Source organism: Lethenteron reissneri, chromosome 39 (assembly GCF_015708825.2).
Source record: "Lethenteron reissneri isolate LAM-NWPU_2019-01 chromosome 39, ASM1570882v1, whole genome shotgun sequence".
NCBI classification, from domain to species: domain Eukaryota; kingdom Metazoa; phylum Chordata; class Hyperoartia; order Petromyzontiformes; family Petromyzontidae; genus Lethenteron; species Lethenteron reissneri.
In genome coordinates this window covers 11,913,621-11,940,204 of record NC_083817.1, presented here as the reverse complement: position 1 = coordinate 11,940,204, position 26,584 = coordinate 11,913,621, and the positions used below count along the sequence as shown (strand labels likewise).

General features: G+C 52.9%; 2 protein-coding genes across 10 annotated transcripts in view; one reads left to right on the top strand and one right to left on the bottom strand.

The window, feature by feature from the left end:
* Positions 1-3,718, bottom strand: part of LOC133352054 (transcription activator BRG1-like) — a 59,615-nt gene extending 55,897 nt beyond the window's left edge. For 2 of the 4 annotated variants that reach the window (XM_061567776.1, XM_061567778.1), the window contains exon 1: positions 3,536-3,717. The gene's annotated coding sequence lies outside the window, so the exon portion shown is untranslated. Of the gene's footprint in view, positions 1-3,535 lie in introns of all 4 variants that reach the window. The other 2 variants (XR_009756250.1, XM_061567777.1) reach the window with 2 other exon arrangements.
* Positions 3,719-7,628: 3,910 nt separating this feature from the next.
* LOC133351958 (prolactin receptor-like) overlaps positions 7,629-26,584 on the top strand; it is a 62,479-nt gene continuing 43,523 nt past the window's right edge. For 2 of the 6 annotated variants that reach the window (XM_061567598.1, XM_061567597.1), the window contains exon 1: positions 7,845-7,934. In XM_061567598.1, the coding sequence (XP_061423582.1) occupies positions 7,888-7,934 (47 nt within the window). In that variant the 5' untranslated portion in view covers positions 7,845-7,887. Of the gene's footprint in view, positions 7,935-26,584 lie in introns of all 6 variants that reach the window. The other 4 variants (XM_061567600.1, XM_061567595.1, XM_061567596.1 and 1 more) reach the window with 4 other exon arrangements.

Sequence of the window (26,584 nt, the reverse complement as noted above, 5' to 3'; positions counted from 1 at the left end):
TGCCTTTAGGTACAAGTAGACTATAAAATACTACCACTTGATTGTATTTTCCAACAAAAGTATCTGAAGGGTGTTGTCATTATTAATATATATTCATTCAATTATTATTTAATAAGTATTGAGATATGCTATCAATATATTCATATAAATAGCATACTAGTTCTGAAATATGGACCACAAACGTTGGAATAGTGGTGCTTCCAAAAGGAAAGCCAAAAAAGAAGAGGCAAGAGAGGAAGTTTTGCTTCAAAGTGTTCCACTCATTGCCAACTTCTTTCAAAAACCCTCGGATAGTAATAATGATGACAGCAGCACTATTGTCAGCTGTGAGGAAGGAACTAGCACTAGTTCAGTTTCCAGTAATGTTGTCACTCCCCCAGAGCCATCCTTTGAAAGCGAACCCTCAACAGATAATGGTATACAAGAACCATCATTTCCACCTCAGGAGCAGTTGGGCAGTTCACAAGAATCAAATCAGCAACCAAGGATATGAGCACGATCTTCAGCGAAAGAAGAAACGCAAAACATTTGCAGATGAGAGCTCAGAGCCAGGTGTGACACTTGAGGGGAGGGAGAAGTTGAAAATAGAAACATTTTATGTGGTCATTGATAAGCTAGTGGCATGCCTTGAACATCGCTTGGACGCTTACAAGCGTTTGACCAGTCTCTTTGGAGTTCTGTTTATGTCAGATCAGGTGTCTAACAGTGATGTCATAGTGGAAAAGGTAAATGCACTCTCTGCTGCATATCCATCAGACCTGGACATGAACTTTGCCAACGAACTCATCCAATTCAAGTATTTCATGTCTGACTGAGAGTGAGAACTGCCCAACTAAATTGCTTGAGACGTTGCAGGCACTTAATCTGCAGTGTTCCCCCAATATTTTCGTGGCACTTCGGATTTGTCAAACTTTGCCAGTGACAAACTGCCAGGGTGAGCGAACATTTTCCCTTTTAGGCAGAATAAAAAATAAGCTGCGGAGTAGCATGTTGCCAAACACGTCTCAGCTCATTGCCACTCAAGTCAATAGAGTCAGACCTTGTCAGACAGCTAGATTTTGACGATCTAGTGGATGATTTTGCGAGGAGGAAGGCAAGAAAGACACCAATATAGGAAATCTGGGGGGGGGGGGGGGGGGGAGCTCCAAAAGAAATGTGCCCAGGGGCCTCACGGGACCATGATCCGGCCCTGGGTTCCACCACACTCTTTTGTTTCATCCCCACTGTACAACCACCACACTGCAGATCACAACACTTACAGACTCCCTCACCCACTCACCACACTGCAGATCACATTTCTCTTCATGCTTTTTACCGTGCACTGCTCAACTCAGAAATTCTCTCCCATCGCCTCATTTCCAAAACATTCATAATAATAAACTTGCTCGATTCAAAGAAATATGGCACTCGTAAACTTTGAAGTTGCTGTTTGTTGCTGGCTGCTTGACGTGTTGGCCCTTTGGGCCCTTCGCTCGGTAACGGTGTTAAAAATAAAGCCATGTGATCAGATCTTCACAATGAGCTCAAACAACCAACGTCTCCGTCCAGGAGAGCTCCATGACTGAACCTCTGAGTTAATTGAACCTCTGAGTTAATCGACTCCCTGCTGAAATGGGAATTGTTGCAGCATCCGTGCCCATCTCCCGCTTAGAAGCCTTGCACAGAGCCAATGGTGGAAGTTCCACATTCCTACGGCAGGGACTCATTTACAAACGCGGCAGGGACTCACTCACAAACGGGGCAATTTCTGTTGACTTCCCTAGACAGTGGTGCTCATGTCATTGACTCCGGACGCAATGATGTTAATGGGCTGAGACGCCCCAAGCACCCCAACTCCCCCCAACCAGGATTTGAACCTCTCAGCATTCCCCGCTCGCTCTACCGCTGAGCAGCAGCAGTAGCCTGGCCGGATTAGTGCTCGTCTCAGTGGAACGATGTCCATTTGACTTTTCTCTAGTTTAATTTTATGGAGACTCATTCGTCTACTCTGCGTCTATTGTGTCTGTGTTTACTGGGTGAAGGCGGATTAGACAATAGCATCCCCAGCGTGTGACCTCGTGAGGGAGTGCGAGATCGTCAGCGGGAGATCTGGACACAGCCCCCATCACCGAGAGCTCCTTCGGTAGTTGGTTGATTCCCGAAGCCGACAAGACCCAACAACCACCGCATGCCCCAAGCGCCTTCTGTTTGGCCGGATAGAGGGGGGGGCTAAAAGAGCACAGAAACGGGCTAGAGAATTGATGGACTGTTGTGAAAGTGTGTGTGTGTGAGTGTTTGCGAGTGAATGGCACGGGCTGGAAAGGAGATGGGGCTGATGTGAGACTGTGAGTGAATGTGTGCCTGAGTGGGCTGAGTGTCTGAGTGGCACGGGCTAGAGGAGACGGCTGACGCGGTACGTGCACCGAGTGAGTGGACGTGGCGATGGCTGGTACCCGTGGTACCAAGATCGACCGTGGAGGAGGCTCCTGGGCAGTAGGAGGCAGTCGCCCCTCCAACAAAAGCGGGGAGGGCAGAGATACGACGCTCACAACAACGACGGGCGGAGCGCCGGGGCGGATAAAACGCAGCGAAGTGCCACACGGAGGACCACAGGTGGTGACAGGTGGTGCCAGTCATCTCAGTCAGTCAACCCATAGCACCCGGGTCTGTCCCGTGACCTCATGTCAGCAGCGAGCATTCGACACTCCACGTGGCTTCCTTGGTGCACCTAGCCTGGCACAAGCGCCTCGGTGACGTCACTGCCACTTGGTGGCAAATGTGCAGCTGCTGTCGTCGATAATGAGCGAGTGACAGAGCGAGTGACGGAGCGATTGTGTGAATGGCAACGTGTCCGAGCGAGTGAGGAGAGTTGGTGATGGGGAGGCGAGGCGCGAGTCTGAATGAATGGGACGGCGTGTTGAGTGGGGAGCGGTGGCGCAGCGATTATGTCCCTCGCCGGTGATGAGCCGCCCCTGGATGGAATCGGCACCAAATGGTTATTTGGCCGATGCAGTTTGCAAACATTCGCACCGAGGAGACAAAGGCAGAGTGCTGCTGCCCCCCCCCCCCCCCCCCCGTGTGTCGCTAAGAGCGATCGTCTCTGCCGGTGCGTGAGGATCACCGCACGGGGGGCCCCGCACCGCCTCCACCGCCTACCGAGCGCCTCGCGTTCTCCGCGTCTCTTGTCGTTCCCCTGCACCCCGAGCTCGCATCTCCCCGTCCCGCTGTCCTCGCTTCTCTCACTGTCCCGTGTCTCCATGCGGCGCCGCCTTTTGTCTCGCGATCGCCATGCCTCCCTCGTCTCTCGTTCCCTTCATCCTTAACCCCCAACACCACCGTCCTCGGGTCTTCTCATCCCCGCGTCTCACCGCCTGTCCACCCTGTCCACCTGCCTCTCCCCCCCCCCATCGCGTGCCTCCGAGCGCGACGTGGTCTCCCTGCCCCGACCTCTCGGTCCTCCTCTCCCTTCTCCCGGCGTCTCCCACCGCCTGAACCCGCGGTGTTCTCCCGGCGTGACCCCCCCACGCTGCATATGCCCGCGTCAGCTCAGCGGTACCTTGCGTCTCCCCGTCCCCGCGCCGTGTCGCCTCCCTCGCTCCTGGCCTTCGATCTCCCGCCGCGGCGTGCGCGTCGTGTGTGCGGCGTGCGTCTCTCTCTGCCTCGCCGCCTCTCCCCGGGGTCTCCGCTAACAAAGCCAAATGGCGGCGCCGGGGAGCGACGCGGCGTCACTGCGGCAACGCGGCGAGGCCGCGCCGATCACATTCCACACAGCGGATGCGCGCGCGCGCCCTCCCCATTGGCCCGCGCTCTCGAGCGCGCGCCCCAGAGGCCGCGCGCCATTGGCTCGCCGCGGCGCGCGCCACCGATGCGCGGTGGGGAATACAAGGGAGGGGGGAGGGGGGAGCAAGAGAACGCGGTATGGGGGAGGGGGCTTCACCGGGGCCCAGAGCCCCCCCCCGCTGCTCCGATTGGTTGAAGTGAGAGCGCGAGCTGGGTGAGAGCGCGCGTCGTGATTGGTCCGCGGTTACCTCATCGTCCAATGGGGGCGAGTTCCCCCCCCCCCCACGCCGTGGTCAATAGTTCACTTCTGGATGTGGATGGAGGCGAGGGGTCTTCACGCGGCCGTCTGAGCCGCACTTCACCACCTTGGTCAACGTGGGCCGTCGACGGCGTGGAGGGGTTGAGAAACGCCGAGGTGCATTCGCCATATGACGGGTGTCCCCGCACCTCCGATTGTCGCGGTTGGATACGTGCGGTGCGAAAGAAGTTCAACAGACTCGACATCCAGCACGGTGTCGACGGCCTCTCCCAGAGACCACGGCCCTCACAATCGTCGCCCCCCGGGGACAGAAAGCCAACGCGAGGCAAAGCAGCACAGGTCCTGTTGCGAGGAGGCCGTCGTGTGTGATGCCCCCACAGTTGCCGCCTGGGTGGCCCCGCGGAGGGAGCATAGAAGTAGAGTACAACAGTGCTCGTGGTTCCACAAGACCCCGAATCGCCCCCCCCCTGACGGACTCGAAACTTTCACCTGCCATACCGACAGGATGATCATGAGATGGCATTATCTTGAGATGCGACCAGTCCGCCGAGAGGCGCTGGGGTCCCATGAGGGCCCCCCTATAGAAATAAGTTCAACAAGCACGTGCGCGAACTTGAGCGATGACCCTGTAGGCCCTCTGATTCCCCGGCAGGCCGTGAAATCCCACGAGAGCGCCCATAGCTGCTGAGGCTGCAGGGTCCCCCCCCCGCCCCGATAGCTACCGGCCGCAGACACGTGCGTGGGAGACTCCCAACGAGACCACATCCGTGACCGCACAACCGAATCGCGACCACAGCAGAGATTGTTGGAGAGCCCTCTCTCGCTGCGATGATACGGACTCCTTCCTCTATACTGTCCCTCCACATACACGAGGCGAATACATTTTTTTTGACATCCCATCAGCCACGGCCTTCAGGAATGCACAATTTCACAAGCATTGATTGGGTGATGATACAAGCAAACAAAAACGCAACTCTGGACCGGTTTCGACATTCAGTGTCTCGTGCGCAGGGTTGATTAAAGCAATGTTGCTGAATTACCCAACGATTATTGACAAGCAACCTCTCTGTTAGATATGTGTCTCGGATGGTGAAGCTTACCGGGCTTAATTGAAACAATGCGAGTGAGCTGCCAGATGTTTAAGGTTTTGTGGCTGATCTGTTTCGCTCAGTGACTCTCAAATTGCTATGCGAATACGTAGCAACATCGCCCCCTTACTGCAAAAAAACTTGGCAGGACCCTCCTGAAAAATAGTCATGGAACTTAAGTCAGACTTTCCTTGCTAAACTACCACAATAATAATGCACAAAAATAATCATCCAGATGCGCTTCTGCGGCCGTCAGGAAGCCACTGCAGCTATGCACTTTTAAATCATCTAGATTGAAAACTCGTTTCTTTATAACTGCGTTTTGTGTTGAGTTGTCCTTCCCCCGCACCTCCGATTAGCACCAGTTGGTTACGTACGAAGTTCAACATACAAACAATATAATGCACGCTAAGAGTCACGTAAATATCAAGTGACCCGTTCTGTTTGGAAGTGTTGTGTTTATATAATTACGTATGAGCTTCTTTCGCACCCTACCTAGCCACCCGTGATAATCCGTTCGCTACGTATGGCACAGAGAAGAAGAAGACCAAATGCCATATAGTGTAAGAGGGCATAGTGTAAGAGGGCACGGTGTGGTGAATGAGGACGGTGTCGAAGAACGAAGGATGGAAGGGGAAAGAACGGAGAGGAAGGCCGAGGATTGAGATACTGTTGTAGCTGAAGGGGTCGTGTGTGGAACTAAAGAGACTGGGGGCAGGAAACAGAGGATGGAGACTATGGCAGTCAAGGGCCTGCCGCGAAGGCAGAGCACCAAAGACAAATAAGATCATTATTCTGTTGTTTCATTCGGACTTTTTTCAGGAGGGTCTTGCCAAGTGTTGTTGCTATATTTCGATTTAAAGCTTTCGTGACTGCAAGGATTCGTCTTCTTGGTTCTTTCGGTAAAGTCACATAGAAAGGAAATAATAAAATAATGAGTTTTTCCTTTTTTATTATTATTTTATATTATTATATTATTTTATTATGTTTTATTTTCATTATTTTATTATTTCCCTTCTACGTGACTTTACCGAAAGAACCAAGAAGATTGTTGCTATATGTTATCCAAACTGAGTAATTTACAGTTAAAATGTCAAGCTTTTGGATGTTTTGGCCAATACCAGTTACATTCTGTGTGTGTGTTGAGCTCTGGGAGAAAATTGGGAGTACAGAACAGGGGGGGGGGGGACATCCAAACCCCTCACCCAGAGTCTGGTATCGAACCCAGGGGCTTCTTTCTGAGGCACGAGTCTTCCCAGTGTGCAGCGCAGTCCTGCAGCCCAATTGCATTGCAGATACAGCCAACAAATGAGGAATTCGCCTCAATGTGTATCCCTCTGTGCGAGACGAATCACTCACGCGTCTTTATATGCCCATGGGTGATGACATTTCGCATTCATGAGATGGATGATACAAAATTATAATTGGCGTCGTTGCGCAGAACTTAAAATAAATAAGCAATCTGATTTCTCTCACATAACTGGTCATGCACATTCCATTTTCTTTACACATCTCATCAGCCACACCGCCTTGTGGGAGTGCATAATTTCAGTAAGCGACCTGAATTAGGACCCATATCTAACCCTTGTCTATGAACATCTGTTGGCAGTTCAAACACGCCTGACTGCTGATCACTGATCAGACATTAAATGTCTACGCCGGTCCAGAGTTTTGCTTGCATTGAACCAATGTTCCTAAAATAAATATGCATTATTGTGACATCACAGGATGGCGACGGCGTGGGGATTAATTACTCCAGCAGTGGATACATGGATGATTATGATCTGATATGACCATAGGGCTACATCCAACATCCTCCTGTAAATAAATACGGTTACGGGACAACAGCACACCAGGACCCCGAGACCCCAAGAGTCCAAAACCCCGAGACCCTGGGGCCATAAAAACCTAAGGTCCTCCAGCGGTACCTGCAAGCACCCGTCCGTGTGAACTCGCCGTGTCCGCTAGCCACGAGACCAATAACCCAGCTCCGACCATAACCAGCAGAGAGCGCTGCTGCCTCTGGGAACAAGCCGGCTCCCTGCTCCACCAACCCTCCATCTCTGTTCCACCCTCCCTGCTTCATCATCCCTGCTCCACCCTCCATCCCAGCTACACCCTTCATCTCTGCTCCACCCTCCATCTCTGAGCCACCTTCCCTGCTCCACCCTACGTGCTCCACCTTCCCAGCTCCACCTTCCATCTCTGCTCCACCCTCCCCCATCCTCCCTCAATCTCTGCTCAATTATAGCTGATCCACCCTTCATCTCTGCTCCATCCCACCTGCTCCACCCTCATTACTCCACCCTCCATATCTGCTCTATCCATCTTCCCATCTCTGCTCAATATTCCCATCTCTGCTCAATCTCCCCATCTTTGCTCCACCATCCCCCCTCCACCCAATCTTCCGTGCTCCACCCTCCCACCTCTGCTCCATCTTCCCTGCTCCACCCTCCATCTCGACTCCATCCTCCCTCCCTTCCTCCCCCGCCGTCTGTCTCGCCACCCCTGGCCCTTCCCTCCCTCCTCTCCGCGGAGCCGCCCTCTCCTCCCATCTCCCCTCTCTCTCTCTCCCCCAGCCTCCTCCTCCTTCCTCCACCACTCCCGCAACTTTGTCGGGCCGCGGGGGGGCCGCTCGGCTCAGTGAGTGACGCCGCGAGGAGTGAGGGAGGCGAGGACGGCATGCGAGGGGGGCACGGCCGCGCGGAGCGGCCCACGCAGCGTGGCGGAGGAGGCGGCGCGGACAGGTAGCGAGAGAGAGACGCGAGGGTGGCACGAGAGATGCGGGACGAGCGACGCGGGGTGAGGGATGAGGAGGAGGACGCGGGGTGAGGGATGAGGATCGGATGCACAGAGGGCACGGGATGGTCGTAACCGCGGCGAGCCACAGGACGGTCTCCCCCCCCCTCATCACCGACTGGGTTCGATGTCCCGGACCGTGCGCGCGTCTCTCGGGGTCGCAGACAAAGAGGCTGCTGCCATGAGCGCAGTGAGGTGCTGGCGTGTGTCCGCGTGTCTTCCCCCCCACCGTCTCCCCATATTGCCCCGTTATGTCTCGGCATGGTCGTGCTCATGGCATAATCCCTTTGTGTGGCTGTGCCCGCGTCTCCGCCGCCTGCGTCGATGTGCCCAGGAATCTCGGCGCGTCTTTGTCTTCACGTGTCTCGGAATGTTGCCCCCACCCTCACCTCTCTGTGGTGCGTGCGCCCGTCCCCTTTGTCCCCTGTCTCCACGTGTCTCTGTGTGTGCGTGCGTCAGTTATTACCCCGTGTCTAGCAACTTGTTTGTCTCTGTCTCGCCTCTCTCTCTCTGTGCCCTCCGCGTGTCTCTTTGTCTCTCCGTCTCGCACGCGTGTGCCCCCCCCCCCCGTGTCTCGGTACGTGTGTCTCAGTCTCAGTCATGCCCCCGTGGATCGCGACTTGTCTCGTGTCTTTGTCTCCATGCGTCTCCACATGTCTACATGCGTCTCCCCCCTCCTGTATCTCGGTACGTGCGTCTGCGTGAGTCTCGGCATACTCCTCTGTATCTGGCGACTTGTCTCCGTGAGTCTCCGCGTCTCCGTGAGTCTCAGTTACCCCCCCCCCCTCGGTATGTGGCTTTGTCCTGAGCGTTAACATTGACTGCGCCTTCGTAAGGTGGTGGTGGGGGGGGGGGGGTGCGAGGTGGGGCAGTAGGGGGCACGAAGGGGGTTGACAAGGCGGGGGGGGGGGCTTAGGGGGATGCAGGAGCATGCGAGAGGCTGTGGGGATGAAGGAGAGGAGGGGGGGTCTCCCGTGTTGTCGATATGCGTGGATGTTTAGGAATGTGCGTGGCAGCCTGGCTCGGATTGGCGATGATGGTGATGTGTGGGGGGGGGTTTGTGTTGCTCTATTTGTGGATTGTTATTTTTACGTTTTGTAAACACAGTTGCTGAGCACAGCGCAGTACTCCAACATGAAAAAGCACGATCAAAGTTGTAATAGATAAAGAGTTGACACTGTTCGTGAATTGATTAAGGGTGTCTGGGATTGTGAGGGAATGTGATGGGATGTGATGGGGATGTTTTGGCACGTTGGTGGATGTGACAGGAATGTGATGGGGCATGATGGGATGTGACAGGGATGTGACGGAGATGTGACAGGGATGTGATGGGGCATGATGGGATGTGATGGGGCATGATGGGATGTGACAGAGATGTGACGGGGCATGATGGGATGTGACGGGGATGTGATGGGGCATGATGGGATGTGACGGGGATGTGACAGGGATGTGATGGGGCATGATGGGATGTGATGGGGCATGATGGGGCATGATGGGATGTGACGGGGATGTGACAGAGATGTGACGGGGCATGATGGGATGTGACGGGGATGTGATGGGGATGTGATGGGGATGTTTTGGCACGTTGGTGGATGTGACAGGGCACGTGATTGGGATGCGATGGGGCTTGATGGGATGTGACAGGGCACGTGATGAGGTTGTGATGGTTCGTGATAGGGATGTGAGGGGATGCGATGCGGATCAAGGGGTCTTAAATGTAGTGCAGCAGTGGAGTGTGGTGGATTGTGTGGTGGAGTGTGGTGCAGTGTGGTGGATTGTGTGGAGTGTGCTGGATTGTGTGCAGTGTGGTGGAGTGTGGTGGATTGTGTGGAGTGTTGTGCAGTGTGGTGGAGTGTGGTGGATTGTGTGGAGTGTGGTGGAGTGTGTGGAGTGTGGTGGAGTGTGTGGAGTGTGGTGCAGTGTTGTGCAGTGTTGTGCAGTGTGGTGGAGTGTGTGGAGTGTGGTGGATTGTGTGGATTGTGTGGAGTGTGGTGGATTGTGTGGAGTGTGGTGGAGTGTGTGGAGTGTGGTGGAGTGTGGTGGAGTGTGGAGTGTGGTGGATTGTGTGGAGTGTGTGGAGTGTGGTGGATTGTGGTGGATTGTGTGGAGTGTTGTGGAGTGTGGTGGAGTGTGTGGAGTGTGGTGGATTGTGTGGAGTGTGTGGAGTGTGGTGGATTGTGTGGAGTGTTGTGGAGTGTGGTGGAGTGTGTGGAGTGTGGTGGAGTGTTGTGCAGTGTGGTGGATTGTGTGGAGTGTTGTGGATTGTGTGGAGTGTTGTGGAGTGTGGTGGATTGTGTGGAGTGTGGTAGAGTGTTGTGCAGTGTGGTGGATTGTGTGGAGTGTTGTGGATTGTGTGGAGTGTTGTGGAGTGTGGTGGAGTGTGTGGTGCAGTGTGGTGGAGTGTGTGGTGCAGTGTGGTGGAGTGTGGTGCTATTGTGAACTTCATTTCCGTGTCCACGAAAGCCTCGAGTTTTTTTTCCCAGAAGGGTCCTGCCAAGTTGTCCCAGTAGGGGGCGATGTTGCCGCTTTGTGTAATCCCAATTGGTCAATTTACAGGTAACGTTTCAGCGTCGTGATATTTCGCACCAATGCCGGTTGCGTTGTGTGTTGAGCTGTGGGAGGAAACGGGAGAAGTTGGATCAAACCAATGCAGACCAGGGGGAGAACATACAAACTCCACACACACTCAAAAGACAAGGGCCCTCCCTCGCCTTGCAAGTGCTGTGAGCGAGTAAGCACATGAGGAAGTGGGTGGCCAAACCCACGTCCGGCCGCCTTTGTCTTTCCGGCAGTGATGTTTACACACCGCACCAGGTACTCATGTAAGACCTAGTCGACCCAGGGGAGGGCCCAGGACGTGGTTGAGACAATTGCCACCGATGTTGGTCACGAGCAGGAATCGAAATTGGGTCGCCGAGTTCCGTAGGCGCGCTGCCACCCGCTCCCCCGTTCACTCGCACACAATTCACGCGCAGAATGGGGCCCCGGGGGTTGAGCGGAAGCCCGGGCGGGCGGCCCCCTTCGTTCCCGCCGCCAGTCGCGAGGGTTCCCGCTGCGCAGCCTCCACCTCCACCACCACCACCTCCACCACCACCACCGCCGCTGTCGCCTTTGCCGCGCCGCCAAGGGCAGTGGCGGATGACTCCTCGACGCCGCCGCCTCAGCCCCCGTGCCACGCGCTGCGCCAGCCTCGTGTCCCACTGGCAGCAGCCCCGAGAGATCAGCGACAACAAAACACAACACGTGGCCTAAAGAACAGGCAGGGGCTGTGGTTTCGCACTTAAAATCCGTGCTTTGCGAACTCGCAAAAAGTGCCACCTCGCACCTGCTCCTGCTGCGCTCCGTCTGGGTTGTCGCACGCACGCACGCACCACACACACACTACACACACACTACACACACACGTGTGTAGTGTGTGTGTAGTGTGTGTGTACGGATGGAGCTCTGCCCGGCCTCGGTGTGGAATGGTCCAGCGCGCACGTAACTCGCTAAAGCCGGAGCGAGGGTTCGCCGTGTTCGATTCCATCATCCCGGCGTCGCGGCTGTTGAAATAAAGAGGCAAAGTTTCTCAAATCACTCCCCACCTCCCCACCTCCCCATTCACGGTGTGGTGGGGTAAAATGTGGGGATACCGGCCTCTTCCAGCACGTCTGGTGACCGCGGAAGAAGAGGCCGAGTGCCGCTCACTCGTTGGCTGTGGTGGGGAGCAATCTCAGGGCTGAACCGCTACAACCTCCACGTGCTTTCGTTTTCCTCCGTTTTGTCTGATCTGTTCAAACGCCCCTGGGTCGATAGCCGCTGGATGTTGAGTGGTGTTCGTCTTTTATGCGGATTTTTATTTATTTAACTGTTTCTGAGCACAGTGCCCCAGAGGCACAACATGTCAAGCGGCCAGTAACAAACAGCACCCTTATCGAAGTTGTAACAGATAAGAGAGCGTTAACACATTTCTCGAATGGAGCAAGATTATTATTATTACAATAGCTTGGGAAATAGAGACGATTGGAGGGAATCCCGAAGTGTGAGCAGCGCAAGGGAGGAGCAGAAAGAGAAGCAGTGTGGTGAGTGAGTGGGAGGGTGAGGGAGTGAGTGAATGAGTGCGTTGTAACCTGCAGTGTAGTGAGTGAGTGGGTGAGTAGGTGAGAGGGTGAGTGAGTGAATGAGTGCGTTGTGACCTGCAGTGTGGTAAGTGAGTGGGTGAGTAGGTGAGAGAGTGAGCGAGTGAGTGGATGAGTGCATTGTTGTGATCTGCTGTGTGGTGAGTGAGTGGGTGAGTAGGTGAGAGGGTGAGCGAAGGAGTGGTTGAATGCGTTGTAACCTGCAGTGTGGTGAGTGAATGGGTGAGAGGGTGATTGAGTGAGGGAGTGGATGAGTGCGTTGTGACCTGCAGTGTGGTGAGTGAGTGGGTGAGTAGGTGAGAGGGTGATTGAGTGAGTGAGTAGATGAGTGCGTTGTTGTGATCTGCTGTGTGGTGAGTAAGTAGGTGAGAGGGTGAGTGAGTGGATGAGTGCGTTTTTGTGACCTGCAGTGTGGTGAATGAGTGGGTGAGTAGGTGAGAGAGTGGATGTGTGCGTTGTTGTGATCTGCTCTGTGGTGAGTGAGTGGGTGAGTAGGTGAGAGGGTGAGTGAGTGAGTGGATGAGTGCGTTGTGATCTGCTGTGTGGTGAGTGAGTGGGTGAGGGGGTGATTGAGTGAGGGAGTGGATGAGTGCGTTGTTGTGACCTGCAGTGTGGTGAGTGAGTGGGTGAGTAGGTGAGAGAGTGAGTGCGTTGTTGTGATCTGCTGTGTGGTAAGTGAGTGGGTGAGTAGGTGAGAGGGTGATTGAGTGAGTGAGTGGATGAGTGCGTTGTTGTGATCTGCTGTGTGGTGAGTGAGTGGGTGAGTAGGTGAGAGAGTGAGTGAGTGGGTGAGTGCGTTGTTGTGATCTTCTGTGTGGTGAGTGAGTGGGTGAGTAGGTGAGAGAGTGAGTGCGTTGTTGTGATCTGCTGTGTGGTGAGTGAGTGGGTGAGTAGGTGAGGGGGTGATTGAGTGAGTGAGTGGATGAGTGCGTTGTTGTGATCTGCAGTGTGGTGAGTGAGTGGGTGAGTAGGTGAGAGAGTGAGTGAGTGGGTGAGTGCGTTGTTGTGATCTTCTGTGTGGTGAGTGAGTGGGTGAGTAGGTGAGAGAGTGAGTGCGTTGTTGTGATTTTCTGTGTGGTGAGTGAGTGGGTGAGTAGGTGAGAGAGTGGGTGAGTGCGTTGTTGTGATCTTCTGTGTGGTGAGTGAGTGGGTGAGTAGGTGAGAGAGTGAGTGAGTGGGTGAGTGCGTTGTTGTGATCTTCTGTGTGGTGAGTGAGTGGGTGAGTAGGTGAGAGAGTGAGTGAGTGGATGAGTGCGTTGTGATCTGCTGTGTGGTGAGTGAGTGGGTGAGTAGGTGAGAGAGTGAGTGCGTTGTTGTGATCTTCTGTGTGGTGAGTGAGTGGGTGAGTAGGTGAGAGGGTGATTGAGTGGATGAGTGCGTTGTTGTGATCTGCTGTGTGGTGAGTGAGACGAGGCAAGTGTCTGTTAGACCGAATCCTCAACATGGTGGAGGATTCGAAGAGTGAACTTCACGGGAAGAGCAAATCAATCGTAGCGATAGCAGAGTGACAGGGATGTGACTGACCACCAGTTCGTGAGCGAGCGGGGTGACTGGAGTTAATCCGTGAGTGCTGAATCATCAATCACCCTGCTGGCGGCACCAGGATCGCTGGGGAAACTGTTGTTGAGCTGCCTCACAGGACCCCCTCTCTTGCGATGGTTAGTTTTTTTAATTGAAATATTTTACCTGGAAAATCTCACGAGATGGAACATTTTGTTTGCAGGAGGAGGCCCTCCATGGCAGAGCGAGCGCGGCTCGTAATTGAAAGGTTTGCGATTTCACATCCTGACCGGAGGTTAACTCAACCCGTTATCCAATCTGGGTCGATAGAATGAGTGCCCACTTCTGTGGGGGAGTCAACGGTGGTTGTCCTTTGGATATACTCGCCCCCCCCCCGCCCCGCCATAGTAATGCAACATTTCCACCACTGGCTCTGCAGGGCTTTGAGACAGGAGACGGGCGGCAATGCCTCAACGCTCACTTAAAACTATTATGAACTATTTTGTATTTTACCACGTAAGGCCTACTGAGCTATACGGCTCTTTTTCAGAAGCGACCTGGCCACAAATGGTAGCTCAATGCAGTGGCTTATCACGTGGAAATTTATAGCAGCCAAAGACTCTAAACGCATGTTTGCAAATGTGGTGGAAAAACCCGGGGGACCCGGAGAAAAATCCACGGGAAGAGAGCCACACAAACTCCAAATATACAGCATCAGCGTCGGGATGAAACCCACGACGTCCTGTATACCAGGAGAGGTCGTTAACATCTCGCCACCGTGAGCAGGAAGTCACTCGACTTGTTGATGACTTTATGGAGGCACTCGAGTGGCACGTAATCAAGCATTCACGAGGCAGACACGCACGTAGTTTGCAGCGTTGTCATTGCCGCTTTGGGAAGGATGCGTTACGGTTGCTCGCGACGTTGTTGTGTGGTGGAGCCGGAAGCGGTAACATGGCTAAGGCAGCGGCACGTCTGGTGTTTATGAGGCCACTCTTGCGTCGGGCACGTGGCAGCAATTACAGTGAAGTCAGCGACTTCCCCACTCCCTCCCTCTCTGTCGCAGCGGTTGAACACAAGCAACTTTCATGTTATGAAAGAAAATAGCCAGATGTTTATTACCGGCAGCGCTTGAAATAGTTGAGCTCTAGGAAGTGTGTTTTGTTTAACCAGGTGAGAACGCGAGAGGCCAGGATGGAAGTCTAATTCGCAAGGGTGACCTGGGTCACCAAAATGACAAAAGGAATAACATAGAAATTTAGAGCAAAACAACCGGAATAGAAATTATAGCAAAGACATCCTGATAGAAATAAGAGCAACACAAAAATAAATCAGAGCAAATAGAAATTAGAGGAAGTGAAAGCCAGACATTTGTTGGAGCTTGTCATTATACTTGGGCCAGACGCTGCTTTAGATCAGCCATATATTTATTTACGACGCTTTTGTGGTTACTCTTTGCAGAATGATTGCAGAGACTATTTAACCACGCATCATAACACAAAATCATCATTGGCGTCATGGTGGAGAATGTAAGTAACAAAATAACTAAGCAGACAGGACGCCTTCTTCCGCATCTTGCCTCCAAATAACAACACGAGTATGTCTCTACACATCCCATTGGTCACACGACCTGGGAGCATACAATTTCAGCATCATCGGTTCAACACAAGAGAAACTCTGGATCGCTTTTGACATCTCGAGTCTCGTCAGCAGAGTCAGGCTTGTGTGAACCAATGCTGGTGAACTGCCGGATGATTATATTGCTATCACTCTCTGTTCGATAAAGTATTTCGAGTGTGTGTGTTGAACTTCTATAGCACCGTACATAGCCAACCGTGCTAATCGGAGGTGTGAGCTACGTGAAGGAGGAGGCGTATTGTCTGCTAATTTTAGACATTACATGAGGTCATCATGGACCTTCAGAATCATAGAGACTGCAAAGAAGGTGCATCTCATGGGGCCTTGGAGCTCCCTGACTGCAAAGAGCATCAATTCACATACTCGCTTGACCTGAAATTTAACATTTGGATCACGCAGGGTCATTCAGGTAAACATGGAGAGGCTACTTGTGGCCAGCATCACACCGCCTTGGCAGTCTGCGGTCATTCCGCATTGTGATGTGAAGGCCAAGAAAGAGGGCCCACTTGCCAAAACTTCACAATGTCCACCGTGTTGCCCGCAGGATCTCAGTTCGACTGCCATGCAGCTGTCGGACTTTCTGTGATAACTTCATTTGCAGTTGCGTTTGATTCATTTTTCCGTGTCTGCTTCCATACCAGTGCAATAATCACCCCCTGAATAAATTCATGTTGTTTATGTAGTTTAAGTTTTACTCACGTACGAACAGATTTTTCAAAGTTATTTGTCCAACCCAACTTTAATTACAGGGCATTTAAAAATATATATTATTTATGTTTGTACACTGTGTTCGATTTATTCTGTAACACAGTTGAGTTTGCTCTGAATTCTATTTGAAATCTATTTTCTAATTTGAAACTTGACCATGTAGAGTTATTTTTGGATAATAGTTTTTTTATTCATGTTTTGTTGTTGTTGCAGTAACCAGGTTTCTTTGATGTAACCAGGGGCCTGAATACAGAAGAAATTGCGTATATAAACTAAGAACTATTTTTAAACTAAACTTTTTATTTTACCAGGTATGGCCCACTCAGCTAAATAGCTCTTTTTCAGAAGTGACCTGGCCACAAATGATAGCTCAACGAAGTGGTTTATCAAGTGGAAACATAGCAGCCAAATACTCTAAACGCATGTTCCTTTCTATGGAGGGGGAAAAACGAGATAAAAATCCACGTGACCACGGGGAGAAAGTGCAAACTCCAGATATACAGGAGGCGTCAGTCGTGATCGAACCCACGACCCTCCTACATTCTAGGCGAGCTCGTCAACACCTCGCCACCATGGCGTCCCACATATATAACAGGAAGCGATCGCCTTGCGCTACAAAGATTCGTAGCGAGAGAAACGACGTTCACAGCCGTGTTTCAGACATGGACGGTCGCGTCAGTGGTCGTGATGAGTTGACGTCACGACCCCCCCCCCTCACACCGCCGCCACCAGCCAATAGGCTGCAACGGGGATTTTGGCGCAAATTTTTAACGGACGCTACTCCACGTTTCCTCCTCTTCCTCGGTGGGGGAGGGAGCGAACGTCGCGTCTGATGAGGTGGACGCCGCCCTCGTTTACGACGCGAGGGCGGTTGTTCACCTCTGTGAAAGGAAGCCGGAGTGTAGCAGCGGCGGACGCGGCAGCAGTGGCTGTGACGTGGGAAAGGAGCGCGCGTGGCCGAGATGAGCCCGTGGCAACCATGTGAATGTTGCGAGTTTATTATATGCCTATGAATAACGTTGGCCGCGTTAGAAAGGTGATCAAAGTTGACAGTAGAATGTAATGTTAACGATTTAATATTTCATTGTATCGTTATAAATAACGTTAACTATATTATAAAGGTTATCTAAGTTATTGTAGAGTGCGATGTTGTTAATGTTATACATTTATTGCATCGTTAGAAATAATGTTGACGACAACCACTCAACCACAACCCTCCACCATAAGAAGCACTCAAGCAACCACAACCATTACACCATTTAAACGCCAATCATACAACACAAAAATCGCGCCAACACAACCACAAAGAACCACACGATAGCCCACAACAACCAGTTTCAACCACAACCATTACACCATTCAAACCACAATCATACATCACAAGAAGTACAACACCATCACAACTACACACGCAAACAACACAACCGCAGAATAACGAACGACAATAGCGGAGATCTCTCCTTGCACCGGGTAGACGTGATAGACGTGCGGCCGCTCGCTTATCGTACGTCCGTTCTCGCGGAAATGTCCGCGGTCCCCGTTGTAAACGCCGTGGGGAACTAGGGAATGCGAAGGATCGTGGCCTACGCAGCTTTTTTTAATCGGGCCCCATGTCCCCATTTAAAATGAAAATGTATTGCCCAACGGGGTTTTAACTGCCCGAAAAAATAAAACCTAAAGATAAATGTAGTTGTTTTTTTTATTCTCTCATTTTTGTTCGATTGGTTTTTCTTCCGATTTCTGTTTGCCTCATTGCTGTACTTTATTGTAATGATTTTTTTGTATCATATTGGTGACCCAGGCCACGTTAGCAAATGAGTCTGATCCTCGCCCCTTGAGTTCTCACCTGCTTAAACAAAATCAACTAAACGGATTAAACTGTAAATTAGCTGCTTCTGAACAATCCTGCCATAGTTTTGACATGAGCTTGCTTTATGCACAAAAGCCAAATATTCGTTACGTTTGTAAAGAGACAGATATGGGTAGGGGAGGCGTCATGTCTGACTCGTGATTATTTTATCACTGGCTTCTGCGAGATTGCAAAGCAGGCTTGGCAGCCAGGCCTGGCGAGGGGAGACGCGTGGATGATGTGTTGGGGGAATGGAGGAGGATGGCACCAGGCGGGCCAATCGCATGCAGCGCTTGGTTGAGGCAGGGAGCGAGGGTTGGGTTGAGAGTGGCTCTGCTCTCTGTGCGTGGTGGAGGGAGCGAGGGTTGGGTTGAGAGTGTCTCTGCTCTCTGTGCGTGGTGGAGGGAGCTAGGGTTGGGTTGAGAGTGTCTCTGCTCTCTGTGCGTGGTGGAGGGAGCTAGGGTTGGGTTGAGAGTGTCTCTGCTCTCTGTGCGTGGTGGAGGGAGCGAGGGTTGGGTTGAGAGTGGCTCTGCTCTCTGTGTGTGGTGGAGGGAGCGAGGGTTGGGTTGAGAGTGTCTCTGCTCTCTGTGCGTGGTGGAGGGAGCTAGGGTTGGGTTGAGAGTGGATCTGCTCTCTGTGTGTGGTGGAGGGAGCTAGGGTTGGATTGAAAGTGGCTCTGCTCTCTGTGTGTGGTGGAGGGAGCGAGGGTTGGGTTGTGAGTGGATCTGCTCTCTGTGTGTGGTGGAGGGAGCGAGGGTTGGGTTGTGAGTGGTTCTGCTCGCCTATGGCGTCTCAGGCAGCGCAGTCACCACGTGCTCATTTATGCCCCCTGGGTAACCCTGCCAATTTAAGTGGCTGTCTCTCATCGCATGCACCCACCTTCTGCGGCTAAACACAAGCATTGCTGAATATCGGTTGTTAATTAAAATATTGCACGTGGAGAGTCCTCTGAGGCGGAGAATCTCATTTTGCAATGGTGTCCAGGATGTCAATTGACACACGTACAGCAAACACGGGACGGCACGTATACCCATGCATACACTCACAGATACACACATGTACACTCACGCACACATATATTAACCACCGTTCACCACTAAGTAGCGGTGACAGGCTAGGTGCACCTTTGTGGTCACATGAAGTGTCGGAAGGTTCGCTGGCAGGAGGTCACGGGACTGACCCATGTGCAGGTGCAGTGAGTTGACTGAGATGCCTAGTAGATGCACCACCTGTGCTTCCCACTGTGCCAATTTGCTGTGTTTAGCCGCCCGGCACTCCTTATGTTCTGAGCGTTACTCCTATGCCCTCCGCGGTTGTTGGAGGGCGGCCGTTAAACAATGTAGGGACCAGATAACATCCCTGTCTCACTTCAAGGTGAGCAGAAATGGTTCCGACTTCCAGCCACGCAGCTTTACCCAGACCTGCCCACCATCATGAATGATTGTGAGCAGAAGGTCATACTCGGAAAACATGAAGAATAACCCAGAGTCCTGGCCCCTTGAATGTATCATATGCCTTGTCCAGATCAATAATGCAGAGATGCATGATCCTGCTGAAATCCCATGCATCTCAGTGTAGTCGAGAGACAGAGAATATGGCGTCAGTGCAGGACTGCCCCGGTCTTAAACCACATTGGGGATCTGCAATTCTCTCTCCAACGTGCCTGGCAAGGCGCCGTTGCATAATCCTTGCCCGGAGCTTTCCCGGCTTCACACAGAGGAGGGATATGTCTCTGTAGTTATTGCAATTAGTGCGGTCCCCCTTCTTAAAAATAGGGACCATTAGGGCATCTTTTCAATCCTGCACAACCTGTCCTGTGGACCAGACGGTGGTAATGATGTCATATAGGGCAGCCTGTACACAAACCCCACCCTCAGAAAATTCACTTCAAAGGTCATCTCTGCCTCGTGCTTTAGCTGGTCTCAGACTCTAGATCGCCCTTCACCCTTCCTCATTAGATGACACATCAGCCAGTCAATCACAGAGGGTGACTTCTTCCTCCAAAAATTGAGGCACTGCAGCCCCCTGCAGGATCAAGCCTACCTTGCCCTATGGTGTAATCTGAACTGAGAGGGTTTCTCTTCCCCAAAGACCTCGCAGGAATGCTCAGAAAATCTGCAAACCTCTTTCTGGGGGTCAGATTGGATCCCCATTTGTTCCCTAAAGGATGGTAATCGGTGTGGCTCTGCAAGTTACGTTATTGATGGAATTAACGAGTGATTTGTGATGCCAAGATGCTGAGGCAGTTTCCATCTCAGCAACCCGCAACCACCAATCATCCTTGCAGCACCATATGGCTCCCCAAACCTCTGAGAGAAGGCTGTGGTAAGCCTCCTCATTCTCAGAGTGGGATATTGTAGATGGTGGGAGTGTGCCAGCCGCTCTCTCTCAGGTAGCCAGAACACCTCCTCCATCAGCCAGGGTCTCTGAGGTCTGGACCAGGTACCAGATGCAGCCATTGCAACTATGAGCCACAGTCCTGAACCTCACCCATTTCGGACATGTGCCTACCCACACTCTCTGTGCCGCCACTATGTAGCAAGCGGATGTTCTTTCTTGGACCCAGTGTGCATTTATGATGTGTGGATGCACCGATGCAGGAACAGCGTGTTGGTGCTTACTATCCCATGGGATTCTCAGAAGTTTAGCAGCCTCTTACCATTGTCATTGAGCTAATCTGACCCATGTCTTCCAATCACTCCAGCCCTGTTGCCTGTGTAGGGATGTTAGAGAGAGGGCCGTTATGTATGGCAGTCTATGGGAAACAAACACAGTGGGCGGGGCTACGTGTGTGCACAGGGAGATGCCCTCTGCGACGTCCGAGCCAGACACCCTGGGGGGGGCTGGTTTGGCGTTATGATCCCCCGGGGCCCCACCCCTCAAGGAGGGTCGGGTATAAAAGGGGACGTTATAGGGGCTCGGGGGGAGTTATGTTATAGTTAACTAAGAAGACTGAAGACGCCTTAGATAGAGCCCTGGACTCCCCTCGTTCGATGTCCTTATCAGGGCCGAACAGGACTGAGCCAGCGGCGTGGTCCCGAAAGCCAGAGCCGGTGCTCTTCTAAGAGCTGGTCTGGGACTCCGGGTACCGGCCCGACTTACCAGTGTCGGGCCAAGTAGCCTCCCCTAGCCCAGTAGTGGAGGACTGTGAGGCAGGCTAGGACTTAGCTAGGAAGTGTATCCTTAGCTAGTCGGGTGAGGGGGCCGATACCCCCTCCAGTGCTGTATGTCACATACGAGCTGTGTTGAATAAATATCCGTGTGCCTCCACCTCGGCGTCAAGTGTCTTCACCGGTACTTCACCTGTATCATGACTCACTCAAGTCACTAAACAAGATGACTATTGCGAGGGGCCACTTTAGCCAGAACCTGTAACAGGAGGTCATAGAAGACAGCTGACTCAGCCTTGCCGGAATCTTTCCACTGATATTCACTTTCGGTGGGGGAGTAAGCCACCACCACCATTCCTCACCTCCTGTGGATAGCTAGACGAGTTCACAACAGCCTGAGACTTGGAGCTTCCCAAACCTCGTCTCCACGCTCCACTGCCACCTTTATTCTATTATTCATAAGAAGAGCCGCTCCCTGTTGTTTACCAGTTTCCTGCCCCGAGTGGAGGACTGTCCACCCCACTTGATGACCGGAGCCTAAGCCAGTCCACCAGACCTCCTGTATTCCACAGAGCTCCAGGCTGTACCGGAGCAGCTCCCGACAGATGAATGGCAGCCTGTCCATTCAGAAATTGCGCATTACCAACCACAGTGGTTTCCCCCTGCTTCTAGAGAAACCCCGAGGGGGTAGATTGGGGAGGGGGCGGGTACCGTCTTCTGGCTCCGTCAAACGGGGTTTGGCTAGAAAATGTCATTGTCTGCCTGTCCCTCCGGGGTCTTGGGCATAAGCTTGGTTTGGGGATTTCACTATGGTTATTGGTGTAGTAATTTTCGCAGAGAGGTTACCAGCCCCTCGCACGCAATTGCACTCACTCACCCACACATGCACGCATACATACATATACACTAATTCACCCACACATATAAAAAATAAAGATCCTCGTATAACCTTAGCAGACTGTTGGGACAAAGTGCTGTTAGCGGGCACCTATGAAGGCCGGAACGGCACATGAGGGGGTGGGTGGCTTAACACCACGTGCTCGAGTGTCAGGGCGCTTTTGTCTCCCCAGTGGTGATGTTTTACACACCAGACCAGGTACTCATTTGAGGCTGAATCGACCTAAGGGAGGCCCAGGACCGATTCAGATAATCGTCACTGGTGTTGGCCGTGAGCGGGAATCGAACTCGGGTAGCTGAGTTCGTAGTGCAGCCCACTAACCGCGACACTACCGCTCCCCACGCACGTACACATACACACACACGCGTAGCAAACATGCAATGACACGTGTACACACATTTTAAATCTACAACTTATACAATGTGCATTGATACGGCGAATATGACACGCAGTCACCACACACACCGATGCATACAGCCAACGGTGAGATGGTGCACACCGCGTTCCATGTAGAATCCACACTCGTTGCTTCTCTCTCTCCGTGTGCCGCATCCTTTCTCAAATGACGTCGGCGATCGTGGCCGTCTTCCATTTATCTCCGTCTGTTATCCTACTTGAGAAATTAGCATCGGATACTCCCAGTTCGTTGCATTCAATTGTTCAAATTGCTTACGGAACGTGATTCGCTGTCTTCCCCCAGCATATTGTTGCGCCTATACTTTTCCCAGTCAAAACACATTTATATTCCGTCTAGTTTTTACATGACACGTCCAAGAAATCTATAACTCTGCCTTTCTCGAGTTATCGTATTCATTTTCTGTTTTGTACTTGGGCTGTAACAATTGCAAACATTGTGCCGAGAGTGTTTTGAATAATTTGAGACTGGCGGTTGTGGTCCCAAGCCATGACAATTCCTGGCAATTCATTAAGATATTCACTTGTAAGTGGGATGACAACACAGGCACATTCTAAATTAATAAATCACATTATTTCGATTTGTGATGCGCAGTACGGTATTCAATCACCCTCGTAGATGGAGAACGGCTCGTGGAGGGCATGAGGAGGAACCGCAGACCAGTGGGGAGGGAACCACGCGCTGAGCTGGTGTGCCAACTATTGCCAAAGCTCTACGGTCTTCTACATGTTAAGATGTTTTCAGCCAATTAATGAGTGCTCACCTGTGCGAGGAAAACGAATCGCCCGGCGAAAACCGACGCGCGCTCGAGGGAGTAACACGCTATCCCGCACGGACGGAACAGGCGGAGCCCACGTCTTGCTGGACTGCCTTCTCCTGGCGAGCCGGGAAGGGGAGTTTAGCAACATTTGTGTGTGAACCACCAGGCCCTCGCTGCCTCCACAGTGCTCGGACGGCAGGCCACGTGCAGCGTAGCTGCCACCGGCCCAGTCCCCAAATCGCGCAGTGATGCGCGCAGCTCGGGTCTGTGAAAATGAAGAAAGATAGAAGCCCCAAGAGTTCTCTAAAGTGTTTCACGGCGCGATGGCATTCAGGTTGTTGGGTCCCGCAAGTTCACGGGCAGTGAGCGGCGTTAGGGTTGGCCGCCCGTCTGGGTTTCACCTGGTACGATCCGGGAATTGGCCACCCGTGTGTTAGGGGGCAGGAATTGATTTGTAACCGAGGTCTGGTCGCGGCACTGTCGTGATCAACTTTATTTGTGGTTTACTGCGGCACCGTGTGGACAGTAGACCGAGCGTTGAGGGAATGCGGTCCTGATTTGGTCTACGGCGGAACAAAGAGAACACGTGGCCACCAGTCGCAGGGCCTCCAATTGTTGCCAAATACCGATGCTTGTGTCGAGTGTGGGCAGTGCAGGCATTCAAGGTGACGGGAGTGTGTTGTGCAGCTCGGACTGCATGACAGCAAGTCTACGATTATGCATGTTGAATTTATCTTATTCATTCAAATATTTCACATGGCTAAACCCTTGGAGCAGTCGTTGTTTTTCAAGGGTGACCAGAGTGTCGATTGACGCAGGTGCATAGAAAACACGTGGTGAGCTACTGTAAAAATACCCACACATCATGCGTAAACTTACACATTCACACCGCATACTAAAAACAAAGAACCCCCGTGTAGCATTCATTGACTGTTGCAGCAAGTGCTGTTAGCGAGTAGCACCTATGAAGGCTGGCACTGTGGCACACAAAGGGCTGGGTCGCTGGTACCACGCCCGACCACTTTTGTCTCCCTAATGCCGATGTTTATACGCCGCACAAGGTAATCATTTGATGCTGAGTCGACCTAGGGGAGGCGCAGGACCGGCTCATAATCGTTACTCTTGTAGGCCGTGAGCAGGAATCGAACTCGGGTCACCGGGTTCGTAGCGCAGCGCGCTAATCACTACGCTACCACTTCACACAAACAACAACGACGGCTATTTGCCACGGTGACGATGACGCCACCGCGACACTTGTGCCAGGCTATGTGCACTTTAAGGCCACGTGAAGTGTTGAAGGCTCGCTGGCATGTCACGGGACAGACCAAGGTGCTATGGGTTAATTTACTGAGGTGACTGACAGATGCACCACCTGTGCCCCCTACTGTGCCAACTTACTGCGTTTTAGCTATCCGGCGCCCTCCGTTGTTGTTGCTGGAGCGCGACTTCCTCCAAATACCCAGTAGCAGGGTCCTTCACGAGCCTCCTCCACAGAGGCCGATCTTGACACCGCTGTTACCAGTCATCGGCAACAGCCTTCTCTACCACAGCAGTTAATCTCTTTTCTAGCCCATGCCGCGCCCGTTTAAACCCCTCTATCTGGCCAAACTGAAGCTGCTTGGACATGCCGTGCCTGGGCATGCGGGCTACATGACCCAGCCAACGCAGCCTCGCCTGTCGCAGGACCTCACTGCTGGGACTGTGTCGAGATCTTTAAAGGATCTCTGAGCTCCTCACACTGTGATCCAGTCTGGTTAAATCCAGGATGGATCGTAGGCAGGCCAGCCTGAATGTTTCAAACCGGTGCAGATGTTCCCCCAGAGAGGCCCAGTCTTCACATCCCTACAAAAGGGAGAGCATAATTGTGGCCGAGAAGTCCCAGAGCCTTGCATGGAGTGATGTCTTCCACACAGCGCTAGGTAAACCGGAGCGAGTCATAACCATAACAACGATTGCCTTTTGCCACGAAGTGGCGGTGACGTCACCACGGCGCTTGTGCCATGCAAGTTGCACTTTGAGGCCACGCGAAGTGTCGAAGGCCTGCTGGCAGGAGAGCATGGAACAGAACCAGGTGCCATGGGTTACATGACTGAGATGACACACATTGTATGTATATTGAACTTCTTTCGCACCGTACATAGCCAACCGTGCTAACATTAGCATGTACATACACACCCACCCACACATAGCAAACACGCAATCAAGATTTGACATGTATAACCTATACAGTGTGCGTTTATAAAATGGGACATCGGCAGCCGAAGATAATTGCACGGAATGCGGGTGACAAGTGACTATGCAGCTGGGCCTGCTGCTCGCGGCTATCTTGTGCAGCAGCATGCAGCAGTGGTGCAGTTGGGTGCAAGAGGGTGCAGTAGTGGTGCAGCAGCATGCAGCAGAGTGCAGCAGTGGTGCAGCAGTTGTGCATCAGGCTGTCTCATCATCGGGGTACTGCTGCGATCGGCACGGCGGCACGGCAAGGCGTGTTCACGGCGTCGTCGTGACACGGTGGATTCGTACGGTGAGCACGGTGTCTGTGAGCACCGCGGGTCCAAAGTCTCAAGCGCCCAGCAACGAATGGCAGCGTCGAATTTGCAACAGCTTGGAGTGTGACGCGTTCCTGGAATTGAGCGACGATGCGGTGTTTGTCACCCGCGGTGTGGTGAGCGAGTGGGTGAACGAGTGAGCTCGGCGAGTTGATGAGTAGTCGAGCGAGTTGATTGGTGAGCGGGTAAAGGGAGCGATTGGCGGATTGAGTGGCTGAGTGTGGTTTTGTTGTTGCGGGTGCAAACTGGGAGTTGAACGCGACGTGGATGGCATGAAACAGCCGTTCCATTCCTCGGCTGCCACTCCGTTGCGACTCCTGACCGGCGTGCACGCAAGCAGCGGATGGAGCACAGCCGCTCGCTCACCCCGGCGACTCCGTCTCCTCGTTATCCTCGAACTTCACTCCTTTCATGACTCCACCCACGCCGAGGAGTCGCTCGAGCAGAGAACCCCCGCCTCGACCACCGCAGGTCACAACAACGCACTCACCAACCCACTAACTCACCCCCGCCCCCGCTCACTCACCAACCCACTAACTCACCCCCCCCCGCTCACTCGCCAACCCACTAACTCACCCCCCCCCGCTCACTCGCCAACCCACTAACTCACCCCCCCCCCCTGCTCACTCACCAACCCGCTAACTCACCCCCCGCCCCCGCTCACTCACCAACCCACTAACTCACCCCCCCGCTCACTCCCCAACCCACTAACTCACCCTCCACCCCCCGCTCACTTACCAACCCACTAACTCACCCCCCACTCACTCACCAACCCACTAACTCACCCCCCCCCCGCTCACTTACCAACCCACTAACTCACCCCCCACTCACTCACCAACCCACTAACTCACCCCCCCAACTCACCCCCCCCCACTCACTCACCAACCCACTAACTCACCCCCCCCGCTCACTCACCAACCCACTAACTCACCCCCCCCCCACTCACCAACCCACTAACTTACCCCCCCCCCGCTCACTCACCAACCCACTAACTCACCACTCCCCTGCTCACTCATCAACCCACTAACTCACCCCCCCCCCCCAACTCACTCACCAACCCGCTAACTCACCACCCCCCCCCGCTCACTCACCAACCCACTAACTCACCCCCCCCCCCCCCGCTCACTCACCAACCCA